The sequence below is a fragment of the Archocentrus centrarchus genome, chromosome 7, assembly GCF_007364275.1.
Source record: "Archocentrus centrarchus isolate MPI-CPG fArcCen1 chromosome 7, fArcCen1, whole genome shotgun sequence".
Classification (NCBI taxonomy): domain Eukaryota; kingdom Metazoa; phylum Chordata; class Actinopteri; order Cichliformes; family Cichlidae; genus Archocentrus; species Archocentrus centrarchus.
In genome coordinates, this window is record NC_044352.1 from 31,997,320 (window position 1) to 32,014,112 (window position 16,793).

Below are 16,793 nucleotides of genomic sequence, written 5' to 3' on the forward strand. Positions count from 1 at the left end.
CCGGGCCCCTGGTAGAGGACCCGAGCTTAAAGATCATACACATATGATGTGTATGATGCACTAAAACAATACATTGTTGGAAGAAAAATATTTTTCCTTAATTAGACCTTACATAGGGAAAACTTAAAACATCTTTTTTAACTTTATCTTATAAATGAGCTGGCAGCTGTCGAGCCAAAATGTTTTCATCCTTTTGTTTTTTTTATGCACTTTGTTAATGTCTGTTGTGTGTTGCACACTGGTCGATAAGTAATGCATACTGTATTTTAAAGTGGTTCGATAACAAGCAGTTTAAATTTCCATGACTGATTTGTTACCACTTGAAATGATAAACACTTTTTTGCTGTAAGCATTTCCCAGTATTTCTCAAGCAGCAGTCAACACTTGGATGCCTCCCAAAAAGCCAATAAATAAATAAAGAAGCAGGAAAAGTGCTGTGTAATGGTGTGTGTTCTTAGTGAAGTAATGCTTGTTGTTACAGTAATTCATCCGCTGTTCCTCTTCTGCAGGTTCTTACTGCAGACAAATGTACAATGATGTGCTGGCTGCTCTGAGTATTTACCTGCTCACACGCACTAAATTCAGTGGTAAGAATGAGATTTGTTTTTGTGGTGATTTAGATTCTTTATCTTTCTCTGCCGCGGCTGAAGAAGTGTGGTGCTACATTCATCCAAAGACCCTGAAGTGCTGTCTCTGTGTGTGTGTGTGTTTACACTCATATCTTTTTGTTTCACTGAACAGTTTTTTTCATCATCCTTCACTTGCTGACAACTGTTTTTCAGCTGCACGTGTACTGATTGCCAAGCGCGACACTGCTGCAAAATCCTTGATTCAAACTGTGAGCGCACACACGCAGGCACACACGCACAAGAAATCCAAAGCACCGGGAAGCCTCGTGAGTTACGTCATTTGCCAGTAAGGCCACTGTTGACTGGGAACGCACAGAATTTAAATCAATGGAGGTTCAAGCACCCGCTGAAAAGAACAACCCCCTCAAGCGCAGCAGCAGCTGAAGAAGCAGCGTGAGTGTACAAGGTATGGTAAACCTTTAACGCAATGCCAGCAAGAAGACACTAAATTCACAGAAAGAGAGACAGACGTACAGTGAAAATTAAAAAACGATTATTAAAAAACAGGATGAATTATTAATATTCTCTTAGCACATTACACATTAGTCTGTGCCTAATGTGATATAATATGATTAAACTCCCAAGTGTGCACTGAGACCATGTGGCTGCACTTTAGACTGGTCATCCCTCTCTGTGCCCTGTACTTGCCCGGCATCATTAGCTGCAGCCACACCTAGATGAATTAGCTTGGCTATTTTTACAGCACCACATGATTTTATTGATACGTTGAAGTAGGTTTTAAAGAAGAAGCCAATCACCTCTTCACTCTGTTTATACTCCACTCTGCATTTAATCATTTGTTGTTATTAATCTCTGGCTCTCTTCCACAGCATGTCTTTTGTCCTGTCTCTCTCCCCTCAGCTCCAACCAGTCCCAGCAGATGGCTGCCCCTCCCTGAGTCTGGTTCTGCTGGAGGTTTCTTCCTGTTAAAAAGGACTTTTTCCTTCCCACTGTTGCCAAATGCTCGTCACATTTTCAAATTAGGATCATTCCTTCAGGTTAAAGACATCTGATGGGAGCTTTTATTTCCTGTCATTATGCACCTGCAAACATCAAACTGATTTGAATTTAAATGGAGGAACAATAACACATAAAAGGAAATCCTATTGGTGTATCCATCACCTGTGCTTATCACACATGAAGAGATGAAAGAGGCAAAAACATATAATTTAAGCATCATTTACAGCACCACACTCAGGGGTTACAGTGAGTAAATGGCGGGATGATGCAGATGTCTGTAAGTTGTGGTCACAGTACTTCAGCATCTAGCTAGCGCTACAGAAGAGGAGCGTGCATCAAAGGAGTAACATGTCAAGTAATTTGAAAAACAGTATTTCTAACACTTTGACAAATATTAGCAAACATACAAGCACTGTGCAGTTTGTCACACAATATGTCTGCTGGCTAAAGGTACAGCTGCTGGATTTCCCAGAGTGTGAGATAACTTCATTCAGAGATGGAGAAAGATGTGAGAAAGAGAGGAAGAGGAGATTATTTTTAAAGGTAAGGACAGTTTATGGACATTCGATAGACTAAAAATGTAAAACTCACAGTTTAGAGTTTTTTAAACAGAGATTGGATCTGTTAATGATGTGCAGCTAAAGTGTGCTTTTATGAAACATCCTGTAAAAGAAACAGTTTAGCTTGTTAGGCAGTTTAGTCCAGGTTACGCTGGTTAATGTGCAGTGATGCAGAGTTGCTGTGGTGTTTATGGTCAGTGTTAAGTTACATCAAGGGTAGCAGATATCAAATTAAATTGACGGTGATGATGCTGTTTAGATTTACTCACTGAATTCCACCTGAACACTAGATTCATACTGCCTAGAAGTTGGAAATCAGCCATGACGGCTTGTGTAACATCTGGTTATATTGTATCTTGTTGAATTCAGATGTGTAAATCCACAAAGAGCAGCAGCAAAGCTCAGCTGATGACAGCCTGTATACAAAATCTACTGCCGCTCACATTAGAAGTTAATGTGTCACCTGCCAAATCCCACTTTAACTCCTGATTGTACTCAGGTGTGCAGGTGTGGAGGCAAAGTCACCCAACTACAATGCAGACAGCTATGAATACAGCCATTTTTTTCTTCTCTGCATATGTTCTACATAACAAATGTTCAAGGTGAGTGCATTCATTAGAATCAGAATCTAAGTTAAACTTTGTATTCCTTTATTTTATTATGATATTAATATGACACGGGGTTCAGGTAGCTTGGCAAAAGACTAGAATGGTCGAAATCCCCTCTAATAAGCCAAATTTTATTTTTATACTTCGAGTACATTTCAGAACCTGCAATTCTTCATTTTTACTTGAGTAAAAAATAGTTTGACATATTTTGAAATCCAGGTTTTTTTTTCTGGCATTCAGCTTCATGTCTGCACATTTATCATAGAACAAGCTGCAGCTTGCAGCAACATGAAAATATGCTGCAGAGTCCAGTGGAAACAGGTAAGCAGAGTCCCCATCCTGTTTCCAGAGACAGTCACGAACTGCTGCCACATAAGGCAGTCATTTAAAGCATGGTGCAAACAGGCGATGAGAAAAGCTTATGGGACAGAGTACTGTTTGAGATGCAAGGAGAGGAATCAGTTTGACTTTGGTTCGACTTGATGCCTATTTTTTAGATTTTTTAGCCTTGCTTCCCCTGACAGAATGCCACTGCCTAACAGCAATATTAATGCTTCGCCATTATCATATTGTTTTTATTAGTGTAATCCATACTAAAATGCTTGGAAAATTCTATTATATTTGCCAAAAATCCACTAAATGTTGTTTTCTAACAGCCCACAAAAAACACAGATGTTATCAACCCAGTGAATGGTAGTTAATTGTTCCGTAAATATCAGCAGTAGGTTACCTCCTCTGCCACCTACTGATGATAGGACGTCATTATCAACTCATTCAGCAGAATCATTCTCCTACTGGACAAAAATAGTAATGTGTTATGTATCTCCAGGAACAAAACAGCACAAAATGAAATGCTCCATTAGGGGAAACTATACCCACTTCAGTTTAGGCAAGAAAAAGAGTGCTTGGTTGGGGTTTATAAAAAGATGATATGTTGAGTTATGTTTCAGATCATCAAACAAATATTTATATTAGACAAAGAAAACCTGAGTGAACACAAAGTGCAGTTCTGAAACATTTAAATTTGAAAAACATGCAAAAATCTACGAAATCAGGAAGGGGCAAATAATTTTTCACAGCACTGTATGCTGCTCTTGATTACTGACTACGATGGATGGATGGATGGATGGATGGATGGATGATAAAAGCCTGCTAGAAGGTTGAAGAGGGCACCTAGTGGAAAAATGAACAGGCTCTAACAGCATTTCCCAAATGTTCAACTCACACTAACTTGATAAAATTAATATATTAGTCTTAAAACCTATTCCACAAATTTGTATCATAATATGCAAATTTATGCATATACTGTAAGTATCTGTGGACCAATTCAAATTGGTTTGACGCTGTTTTTTTTTTTTTTTAGTGAAAACACACATCTATGGCCACTCCAAGCGCAAGGAATGGATGACCACAAACTAAACCAAATCTACTGAATGCAGAGGCCGTCATTCAGGATCATTTTGTTGTGGATTCTCATACCACACAACCACCACACCTGGTTGTCTTTTGGTCGGGCAGCATCAGTGTCAGAGATGCCATCAGGATCAACAAACTAATTCGCAAGACAGGAACCATCATTGGCTATAATCTGGAGCTGTCTGAGTCAGTGAGGGACAGGAGATCACTAAACAAACTGCTCTTCATTACACCCCCTCCATTCCACACCACAGAGACAGCAGAGCTGCCATTCAAAACTGTTTAACAGCTCTCCTTTTTGTGACAGGTGAACACCTATCTATCTATCTGTGTGAATTATCATGCATGGTTCTTAGAGACTAGTTTACAAACCTTTAGGTGTTTTAACACCACTAAAATCATTAAGCCAGGTCTATGTAGAAAATGGGGTCGCCATGTTGCCCAAATGTTGATGCTTTGACCTGATAATGGGAGCGTGGTCACTTTGTGGCAGACTGCAATCATTTGTCAGGTTTGTCAGGATGTTGCCGTTTGAACTGTGATAAACATTTTTTTTTTTAAACATATACATCAGAGTTAAATGGAGACATCAGATAAATGAACACCATCTCAACTCCAGCTGCTGGACCTGCTGCTTTGTCCTTGCATCTCTCTCTGTCTGTATTCTCATACTTTATAGCCGATGGTGTGTTGGACAGCTCATTACGAGGCAAAGACATATTTCCAAACTAACTGGACTTGAATCTAAAAGTTCTCCAGCATCTTTGTCTCAGACCAAAGAAATGTTTCAAAAACAGGCAAAATCCTAACCTACACTGTCTCTGTTTCTTGTATGAAACTCATTCATTTCACTTTTATCTGTTTCGCCATCAAATCAGCTCTGACTCAAGGGAGCCAGCAACATTAGCACTCATTTGGTGGCATGCTTCTGCCTACTAAACGAATATCAGTCCAATATTTACGCTCCAGTTACCAGAGATATATGGGAGATGCTTTGTTACAGATGCTTTGTTTGTAAAATATGCTAATAAAGTAACTAAAGTTGTCAAAAACTGTGTAACAACTATGCACAGCAACATTGAACTTGCAACCTGCTTATGAATCTCCAGGAATTCTAAATGCAGACTGCGTGCTGCTGAGCATTATGCTGCTCTCAGGTTCCAGTTTGTTGAGCTCTCTTTGCCACTTACAAAGAGTTATTCTGTGCCTCTGGTGGAGCGTGTGAGACAAAAAACATTGACATGGAAATGACCAGAAATCTCAGGAGGTTATGACTGCCTTGTGCTGAATGTGGACATGTGTTGTTCCTTGTAGTAAAATGCATTCATCTGTTTTCAAAATGTTTCCTCAGTGAGATAAAATTATTGCACCCTGCCTCGTACAATTTCAATTTCTCTCCCAGCGGTGGTGTGAAATTTTAACAGTGTGTCAATGGGCAATAACTGCCAGCAAATGTTACCTCTAAAATGACTGAATGTCAGTCATATTCAGTACTGAACACAAATATCCCTTTTGCTTTCTTACAGAGCACCTTTTAAACTCCAACTCAGTTCTACTGATCAATATTTACAAAGACCCTGAGATCCCTCAGACCTGAAAGATGGATTTTTGTCCCTTCCACAGCTCTACAAGTAGCAGGAAGATAAAGTCAAAGCTAAAAGGCTCATGTTAAAAAAAAAAAACACCAAAAAAACTGTGCAATAGTCCCACAATTCTACAGAATTCCTTCACTCAAGTGACAAACTGAGTTAAAGCAGAGGCATATCTACAGTGCTGTGAAAAAGCATTTGCCACTTCCTGATTTATTTATTTATTTATTTATTTTGCATTTGTCACACTTACATGTTTCAGATCATCAAACAAATTTTAATGTTAGGCAAATATGGTAAATGGACTGGTTCTTTTAAAGTACTTTTCTACTTTACTTGAGCACTCAAAGTGCTTTATACATCATGCCTCATTCACACAGGCACTTTTTTCCTACACTTAAGTGCTTTTTTTTTAACATTCACACTCGGGGTTTTATATCTTGTCCAAGAATACTTTGACATGCAGACTGGAGCAGCCAGGGATCGAACCACCAACCTTCTGATTAGTAGGTGCTGCTCTACCTCCTCAGCTAGATATATCAGATATCCCAAGTAAATACATATAAATACATTTATTAAGGGGAAAAAGCTATCCAAACATACCTGGCCCCATGTGAAAAAGTAATTTCCCCCCTTGTAAAATCATTAATTAACTGTTATTTATCACAAATTTATTTTTGGAAAATTTAGTTCAAATTCACTACCCACACCGAGGCCTGGTTACTGCCAGACATGTTGAATCAAAAAATCACTTAAAAAGAACCTGACTGACTGAGTGAAGAAGGCCTAAAGATCTGAAAAAGCAGCGTGGGTTACAGAGCAATTTCTAAGGCTTTGGGACTCCAGTGAACCACAGTGAGAGCCATTATCCACAAATGAAGAAAACTTGGAACAGTGGTGAACCTTTCCAGGAGTGGCCGGACTACCAAAATTACTCCAGGAGCCCATCGACGATTCATCCAACAGATCACAAAAGAACCCAGAGCAACATCTACAGAACTGCAGGCCTCACTTGCCTCAGGACTCACAGAGTTCTGACCTTAAGTGAACACGGACCTTAATTTTAACTGCTTCAGGACTAGGAAGATTTCCCATAATTGATGGAACCATGAATTCTTCCCTCTACCAGAAAATCCTGATGGAAAATATCTGGCCATAACTTAGTGCCCTGAAGCTCAAGCACACTAGGGTTATTTTGCAGAACAATGATTCAAAACACGCAATCAAGTCCATTTCTGAATGGCTAAACAAATTTAAAATAAACTAAATGAAGGTTTTGGAGTGGTTTAATCAAAGTCCGGACTTAAATCCAACTGAGATGCTTTGGCATGATCCGGCCATTCATGGCCCCCAATGGAGCTAAATTAAAACAATTCTTCAAAGAAGAGTGGGCCAAAGTTAATCCAGTTCCAGTAAGAAAGAAAGACTGATTGCAAGTCATCACAAATGCTTGATTGCAGTTCTTGCTGCCAAGGGTGGCACAACCAGTTATTAGGTTTAAGGGGCAATTACATAGGTAGCTTTTTCCCTTAATAAATGAAATCACCATTTAATTTGTATTTTGTATTTACTTGGGTTATCTTTGGCCAAAATATGTTTGTTGATCTGAAACATGTAAGTGTGACAAATATGCAAAACACAAAAAAAACCAGAAAGGGTCGAATACTTTTTCACAGCACTGCGAGTGGTAGGATAGGACAGTGGTTTCCAAGGGTGGCAGAATCTCTTAATTTCTGCTTTTTGTTATAAATATATTTCTGACTGTATTTCAAATGGCTCAATAACTAGCTTACACTTCCTAAAATATGACTACACATGACTGGTAGCAACATTAATACAAATCTGAATGTTAAATAAGGCACAGATGAAAAATGATCAGCTGATCATGATAAGATGGCACCTGTGTTTGGCCCTTCCTCTGCTGCTGTTGCTATTCTGTCTCTGTGCCATGTTTGTGTTTTTGTTTTGTTTTTAATCCTTATATTATCCACATTTCTGTCTGCAGATATCTCTGTGGTTTTTACGATTGACAAACTTTGTTACAAATCTGTCAGAAGATGAGATTCCATCAGGACCGTTATGGTCCTGTGTCGGTTTTTCTGCTGTTCTTGTGCATCCATTGCTGCTTGAAGGCCGGGATAATCCCAACCCAAAGAAGAGCTGACAGCATCAAAAAAGGGCTTGCACACAGGTAAAACTGAGATAGCTTTGGAGATAAGGTATCACCTAACTGAGAAATCTGTGTTTAACCATCCTCTGAGGTGAGTCAGCTGCAGTGTATGGATTTCTGACCTGGTGGTCTGCGGGAGTTTCTATTAGGTTGCCATGTCCAGACATACATCTGTGCTACCTTTGGATTATGATGGTCCAATTACTTCCCCTGGCTGAGGATGAGTGGAGATAAAAAAAGGGCTGGGTTGTGTGCACCCGAACATGGATTTTATGTTTATAACATAGACTTGGCAATGTCAGAGTTTATTAATTTAACTGAACTTTGCCTGAGAGAACGCTCCTTTGTCACTACACTGCAGCTGCCAGGCCGTGGTGGTGGACTCGAAGTGGTCTTTTAAAATGTCATGAAATGCTGTGGCAGGCAGACAGAGGACCCCAAAGCAGGACTCCAGAGACAAAAACTAAACTTATTTTTCAGCTTTATTAGCTAGAGCACAAAACATTAACAGAGCTGGACAGGTGCCAGCAGCACAAAACACTAAACTCGCTTGAACTAGAACTTGAACATGAACATAATGGCACTCAGCACAGGCTTTCAAGGTGGGAGTCATTAAACCATCACTTAAAAAGCCATCACTTGACCCAGCTGTCTTAGCTAATTATAGGCCAATCTCCAACCTTCCTTTTCTCTCAAAGATTCTTGAAAGAGTAGTTGTAAAACAGCTAACTGATCATCTGCAGAGGAACGGTTTATCTGAAGAGTTTCAGTCAGGTTTCCGAATTCATCACAGTACAGAAACAGCATTAGTGAAGTTACAAACGATCTTCTCATGGTCTCTGACAATGGACTCATCTCTGTGCTTGTCCTGCTAGACTTCAGTGCAGCATTCAGTACTGTTGACCATAATATTTATTACAGAGATTAGAGCATGCCATAGGTATTAAAGGTACTGCAGTAGTTTGAATCATATTTATCTAACAGACTCCAAATTGTTCATGTAAATGGGGAGTCTTCTTCGCACACTAAGGTTAATTATGGAGTTCCACAGGGTTCTGTGCTAGGACCAATTTTATTTATGCTATACATGCTCCCCTTAGGCAGTATTATTAAAAAGCATTGCATAAATTTTCATTGTTATGCAGATGATACCTAGCTGTAACCCTTTTCTCAATTATTTCGTAGATAAAGTTAGAAATGCTTATCCAAGCATTGTACCTTTATAATCTATTAGTGATTCATCTTGTTCTGTAAACCTGTATTCTTTTTCTCCTATAACACTGACACGTATCACTAATCTCACAGGCAAATTGAAATGGAAAGTTTTTAATGAAAGTTTTTAATGCAGTATGCTCTCATGTGGTTGTATCCCTGTTAGCTGTTTTTTTTTCCACCTACTTTAAGCATGATATTGTTCAACCCTGGTTGAAAAAAATCTAACCTTATCTTTCTTGTCAAACATTTTAGAAGAGGCTGAAACTGAGCAGCTTTTAGCTTTTTTGGAAAGGCATCACTTTTTCTTTTTTTTTTTAATTTCAGTCAGATTTTCATAAACTACATTCAACTGAAATAGCCCTTCTTAGGGTTACACGTGACATTTTGATCGCTTCAGATGCTGGAAATTATACTCTTCTGGTTTTGTTAGATCTGAGATCAGATTTTGATGCTGTGGATCCTACAATCCTATTAAATAGGCTACACCAGGTGGTGGGTGTGTCTGGGTCAATTAGTGATCATGACTGACTAAAACTAGTAGTTTCTCCTTGCCAGCATATAAAGGATTTGTTTAATAGCAGTCATTGGACCAATACACAAAACAAGTACAAGAAACTCTAACAAGGAGAATTGTAGATTTACAAAAGTTGGGAAGGTCTCTTGGAGTCATTTCTAAACAACCACACATCCAAGTTCAAACAGTTGTCCATAAGTAACCATTTTGCCAAGGTCTGTATGAAGGTCCAAACTTTCACCCTTTGGTGACAGGAAATTGTTTAGGATGTTCCGGAACAACCCAGGAACCACCAACACTCAAGCCTGCAATGAACTGGAAACTGCTGGAACATCAGCATCACTGTTCACAGTGAAGAGAGTTTTACTTCATCGTGGATTGAGAGGGTACCAACCAAGAAAGAACCCGCAGCTGCCCACATGGGCAAGCCAAACACCTACTGGGGAAAAGGTTTATAGTCAGACGAGACAAAGATTGAGCTACTTGGCCAAAATGACCAGAGGTATGTTTGGAAGAGTAAAAGTGATGTTTTCAAACATAAGAAAACTGTAATAACTGTCAAATATGGTACAGTACATTGCACAAAGCAGATGGACTAATGAAGGACTACCTCCAAATTCTTCACCTTCACCTCAAATGAACTGCTGGATAGTTGATAGTTGGGTGTTCCAATAGGACAATGACCCCAAATACAGGAATGGATAAAGCAGGCTAACATTAAGCTTTTGGAATGGCTTTCCCAAAGCCACAACCTCAACCCTATTAAAAGTTTGTGTACTATGCTTAAAATACAGCCAATTTAAATGAACTCTACCAATTCTGCTAAGAAGAGTGATCAAATATCCAGCCAGAATTATGCCTGAAGCTTGCTGATGGTGCTGATGGTCGAGGTGCAACTTGCTGAGGAACATTTAACTATATATTAATGGGGTGTATGTATATATTTGAGCCTGTATGTATAATTTTGACCCTGTGTTAATTAGAGGAAATCCAAAATCAATTCAAATTTATGGACCCAATTCCTGTTTTTTAAAGTCATTAAAGCCCAACATTACCACGGCATTCATTCCCATGATGAGTGTATATAAACTTCTGACTATGCAGTGAAAACTAGTTCATGTACATCTTCTTGAAACTAAAGAGAAAAAAAAAAAAAGCAAAAAGCTTTTTCACACTGAAATGACTCATAGGACTCTACAGGAAAAAAACTCAAACACTGTGTTTCTCTGTCCTTAAATACAACTCTACAGCTTTTAGTTGAATCCCAGCGCATGCTAACACAGTCACACTAGCAGCTTGTAGCACGTGGAACATTTATATGATTTTTTTCCTACCCATCACGTAGATTTTGGTTCCTCTTACGAAGGGTGTGGCTCCATACCGCGGTGTGGGCATAGATGTCATTGGCTGCCATTGGTCCTTCTCTGCCTCATACACCCTAACCAGGGCCTGCGGTGTAGTGTCTGCTCCCATACCCCCCAGCGCATACAGTTTTCCATCTGCAGAGAGATATACAAGAAAGACAGAGTGCATATTAAAAGCTTTTTAAGATCTCATTACCCTCTACTCTTGCAACAATGCGGTCAGTTTATTTGTTCTCAGCCTTGTTAAGTTAATGTGTGGTGAACTGAGGAAAAAATGCTGCCAACACCTCTCTGAAGAGCTAATAGCTGCAACCTTTCATCCTGCCATTTCTGGTCCACCTGTCATGCCGGCTATCTGTCTCATCCATCTCCAGTCATTCAGGCAATCCACAATATTTACCTCCCATGACAACTCCCACACAAAACACATTTTCCACAAGGAAATTCCCAAACGCTGCAGTGTCATTACTATATACAGAAAGGCACGGGGAAAAGAAGGGGAAAGTGCTGAAGCAGCAAACAAGGTGTTCCTGGTGATATACTGCAGGAGGGAGAGGAGAGGAGAGGAGAGGAGAGGAGAGGAGAGGAGAGGAGAGGAGAGGAGAGGAGAGGAGAGGAGAGGAGAGGAGAGGAGAGGAGAGGAGAGGAGAGGAGAGGAGAGGAGAGGAGAGGAGAGGAGAGGAGAGGAGAGGAGAGATTAACAGCCCATTAGTGCTCCAAGAAGTTGTAACAACTTAAATGTGGAGAAAGAGAGAGAGGAACAAGACTAGAGAGAAAGGAGCAACTCAGGCAGCCAGGCAGATGACGAACCAATGAAGCTGTGACTTAAACTGTGAAAAACAGAGCAATAATAAATCTGTCATTCAGAATGTAGCAATCCTCACACAGTTCAGCACTTAGGACTGACTAAATCCAATTTTACTGTTGTACATGAAATAAATGCCGCAGCAAGAACACTGTCACTGCATATAGTGTGTCGCTATGCATCCACATGGAGAGGAGAGACTAATCCACAGACTGGCTTCACAAAACTAAAAATAACACTGGAAATATAACGGGTCCCATGTAAGAATTTTTTTCATACTCACATAAATACATAAATAAATAAAGCAGCAAAGGAAAACGCAACATGGCAACAAAAATAACGAAAAATACACAATGAAATAATGCCCTCGCTGCTGGGTTCAGGGTGAGCAGATCCTAAAGAACTAAACATGTGAAACCAGGATGTTTGTGTGGGACAGTGAGAGACACAATAGACTTTGAAACATAAACACATAAAAACTGCAGTTTCTAGCTTTAGTGTTTAGTTTCTGAAGTACTCAATATTTGACTGAAACTCACTCTCCAAGAACGCTCAGCACAAAAGAAAGCTAAAGTCTGTTCAATAATCCTCTTACACTCATGTATTCCTCTTATTCCAGCCCAAAAACTGTTCAAATTCTCTGTTTCAATCATCTTTAGGTTTCAGTGGGTATGCTCCCACAGAGCTACACAGATATGCACATTTTTTCCCGGCAAGGTTGTTGGTGCCGACCGGGCAGGTCTGAATATCTCAAAAATTGCCAGTCTACTGGGATTTTCCCACACAACCATGTCTGTGGTTTACAATAGTCCAAAATGGAGAAAATATCCAGTGATGCCAGAGATGAAAGGAGAATGGCCAGACTGCTGTGATCTTATAGGAAGGCAACAATAACTCAAATAACAACCGAGGTATGCGTCTCTGAATGCACAACATATTGAACATTAAAGCAGAGGGGCTACAGCAGGCTGCAGCAGTCAGCTAAGAACAAAAATCTATGTCTACAACTCACACAGGCTCACCAAAATTGGATAATAGACGTCTGGATTGAGATTGAGAGCAATATGGATTTGGCAAACTGGGCCTTCAAGACCATGGATCGAATTTTTTCCACTATGAGATCTGGGAAAGGGGAGCCTGCGTGTCCGAGTGGAACAGACCCGGTTGGATACGTCATCGACTCTTGGAGCTCGTGGAGACCTGTGTGCTTCTCGGCCCTAGAGGTGGAAGACGTGGAAGACGCTTACATATTTGGCTATCTGGTAGCGGTATCTTTTCTGTTTGGGCTTGGAGGATACCTGATTTACCGTGAAATCAAGAAAACCTGGACGGCAGTTCGACATCTGCAGAGGCTGCCGACCCAGGTGGATGGGCTGACCAGAATGGTACAGACTCAGACTCAAAGCCTGATGAACCTGAGCCGTAGACTTGGGGAGTAGCAGGTGAGAGGGGTTCGATCTGGAGATAAGGTACGGTTCTGCTCAGTGAGGACGGTAACTAATGAATTTGGATTATTGGATTTATTGAATGGTTTCCCAGTGAGACTGAAGGCTGTTGAAAAAACAAGCAGCCTGTTCCAAAACAACACCTGCATTATCAGAATTCGGCTCCCTAGCCGGCCTTGGCTGGCAATCATATCTCTCCAGAACTATGTGTGAAGGCCGCTATCCCCCTCAGCCCTCTCTGTGATTTGTGAAGCTGGATCTGGTGTACCAAGGCTGCTGATGAACTTCCATCACTATCAGCAAACTGTTTGCCTGGGAGCTGGCATCTGGGCTCCACAATGCCCCCACCCTCTCGTCTCCATCTGCGTCCCCTCCTGACCCTGACCCTACCCACCATACTGCTATCCCGGCTTTATATGTGCAATATGCTTTTTGCTGAGGTGTTTTTTGGAACCTCGTAAGGTGTTCTTTATGAACACAGTATGAGATGATTTTTTTGAACCTAACTATCCCAATGTATCTCTTTCTGTCTCTCTGCTAAAGGTAGCGCCGTTGTGAAACGGTTGCATGACCTCAGACATCTGTCCCCCCCCTGTCTGTGTTATGTTTTTGTTTTGGATGGATGTTCTGTTAACTGCAATTTCCCCATTTGTGGGACTAATAAAGGCATTCTTGATTCTTGATTCTTGATTCTTGAAAAACGTTGCCTGGACTGAGTTATGCTGTAACATTTGGATGGAAGGGTCAGAATTTGCCATAAACAACATGAAAGCATGGATCCATCCAGCTTTATATCAAGGGCTCAGGCAGCTGGTGTAATGGTGTTGGTGATATTTTCTTGGTACACATTGGACCCCTTAGTACCAATTAAGCATTGTTAAGCAGCACCACAGCCTACCTGTGTATTGTTGTTGACCTTGTCCCAGTGAGCTGACTGTACTCAAATGACCTCCACAGTCACCAGATCTCTATCCAATAGAGCAGCTTTGCTGGAACAGGAGATCTGCATCATGGATGTGCAGCTGACAAATGTGCAGCAACTGTTTGATGCCATCATGTCAGCATGGACCAAAATACAGTACCAGTCAAAGGTTTGGACACGCTTACCCATCTGACTGAATCTGACTGTATGTGAAGGATTTAGGCAGATCCAAAGACAAAAGAGGGGAAACCCAGTAGAAGCAAGGTTTAAGTTAAAAAGTGGCTGGTTAGTGTATATAAAAGCAAACAAACAAACAAACAAAAAATAGTCTTCCATGAACTCCTTAGAATTTTTTTTTCTGCTTTCATGTCTTCATTGTTGTATTTCTGGTAGTCTCCATCATATTCCATAGAAATATGTATAACTTATAATTTTGTGATATCTTGCAGTTTTCCTTGTTGAGTATAGCCTAAAGCAGCATAAGGCAGGTGCGTGTTAACCTGCACTGCCATCATTCATATGCCTCCTACAGAGCTTTGTAAAGCAGTTTCAAACTTGGAAAGTTTTGCTTTACTCCTTACAGACAGACCTCAGGCAGTCAGAGTTGGTACCAGGACATCAGAAACAAAGACAGTGAGCACTGGGACCCCACAAGGCTGTGTGCTCAGTCCTCTCCTGTACACCCTCTTCACCTACGACTGCATCCCCTCCCAAAGCAACACCTCCATCGTCAAGTTTGCTGACGACACCACCGTCATTGGGCTGATTACTGGGGGAGAGGAAGCAGCTTACAGGGAAGAGGTGGCCCAGCTGGTGTCCTGGTGCCAGGAAAATAATCTCTCCTTAAATACAGAGAAGACTAAGGAGATGATTATTGACCCGAGGAAGAGAAGAGACCAGCATGCTCCATTATTCATCAACGGGACTCAGGTGGAGAGAGTGAAGACTTTCAAATTCCTTGGCACCCACATCAGTGAAGACCTCACCTGGACCTACAACACAACACAGACTGTCAAGAAAGCTCAGCAGAGACTCTTCTTCTTAAGGAAACTGAGGAAATTCGGATTATCCCCTAAGCTCCTCAGCAACTTTTACAGATGCACTGTGGAGAGCATCCTGACAAACTCCATCACGGTGTGGTATGGAAACTGCACCAGTCAGGACAGGAAGGCTCTCCAGCGTGTCATCAAAACAGCACAATTCATCTGTGGAGCTGCCTTCCCATCACTACAGGACACTTATAATACCCGGGTAATAAAGAGGGCACACAACATCATCAAGGACCGTACCCACCCACAGCACACACTGTTCACACTCCTGCCGTCTGGCAGACGTTACAGGAGTGTAAAAGCAAGAACAACCAGACTAAAAAACAGTTTCTATCCACAGGCCATCAGGCTACTGAACCACTGACTGATTACCAAACTGTGATTACCTGCCTTTCTTTCATCTGTATATATCTGTATATATTGGACTTGCTTTATTATTTATTTATTTTTATTTTCTACTTTTACTTTCCTAATATACTAGTTCTTAAATTTTATTTTAACTTAGTTGCTTATTTCAATTGTTTGTAAAGCAGTCGCAAGTAAGAATTTCATTGCTCAGCATAACCACAGTGTTTTGCGGTGTACATGACAATAAACTTCTTGAATCTTGAATCAGTGAAGAAGACAAGTTAATGAAAAAGGCATCGGCAGAGCTTCGGAGCTGTCATTCCAAACGTCTGTCTGTGTTCACGACACGAGGTGTAATTTCCACCATGTCAAAATATAAAGGTTCTGCAAATGAAGGATTGCAAGGACAAGGAAGAGCTGAAGTGAGTACCAATTTCCAGGAAATGAAGGCTCCAGTGTTTAAGTTTGTGTGCATGTGTGCGTAGCAGTGACAAAGTGTGGCATTGGAGTCTGGATCCTAAATCCCTTTGTGATTTTCTCCTAAATGCTTTGTAACGGCTTTAGTCATTCACACTTCACAGCCTGCAATGACAGACAGATGTGCACTTCACAGTGAACAATGAGAAATCATAACCAGCCCCGAAAGCAAAACTGGCGTCGTTTTCACTTCATGATGGTGTGAGTGTGCCCGAGTGTGTGATCACAGCAAAATTTGATGCTGTAGTTATCAAAAAGACTATGATATTAGCTGGCTACAGGCAGGAAACGCATAAATTAGAGTTCAAGGTAAATGATGACCTTCTAAATCCTAAATTAAGCTTCTATATGACAAAAAAAAAAACAAGAAAGAAAAGAAAGTGCCAGGCCTTAAGAGAATATTGATAGCGTGTTGAATTCTTAGTCATTTCTTACTGCGAGTGTCAAAGGTCAAATAGAAAAGAGAATACAAGGCGAAGTGCAATGAATCAAATAACAACCAGGTTAATGTGTGAGTGTCTGTAAGAGAGCAAAAAATGCTACAAGCAGGATGTGTGCAAAGTAATTCAACACTGCACAAAGAAAACACCTGTCAAACAGTCTATCAGACTAAATTACTTTTACTGAGCTTTAACACTTTGCCGCAGCAGTATGATAAGAGCTTCCTAGTACAATGAAATCAGAACTTATTTTTCCCTGAGATTAAATGTGGGGAAAATCAT

The 16,793-nt window shown here is 40.6% G+C and overlaps 1 protein-coding gene across 1 annotated transcript in view; it reads right to left on the bottom strand.

Moving 5' to 3' along the window:
• The window catches only part of klhdc8b (kelch domain containing 8B), a 173,426-nt gene that overhangs the window by 60,292 nt on the left and 96,341 nt on the right, over positions 1-16,793 (bottom strand). Inside the window, exon 2 of the mRNA XM_030734548.1 lies at positions 10,996-11,160. Within this exon, the coding sequence (XP_030590408.1) occupies positions 10,996-11,160 (165 nt within the window). The remainder of the gene's footprint in view (positions 1-10,995; positions 11,161-16,793) is intronic.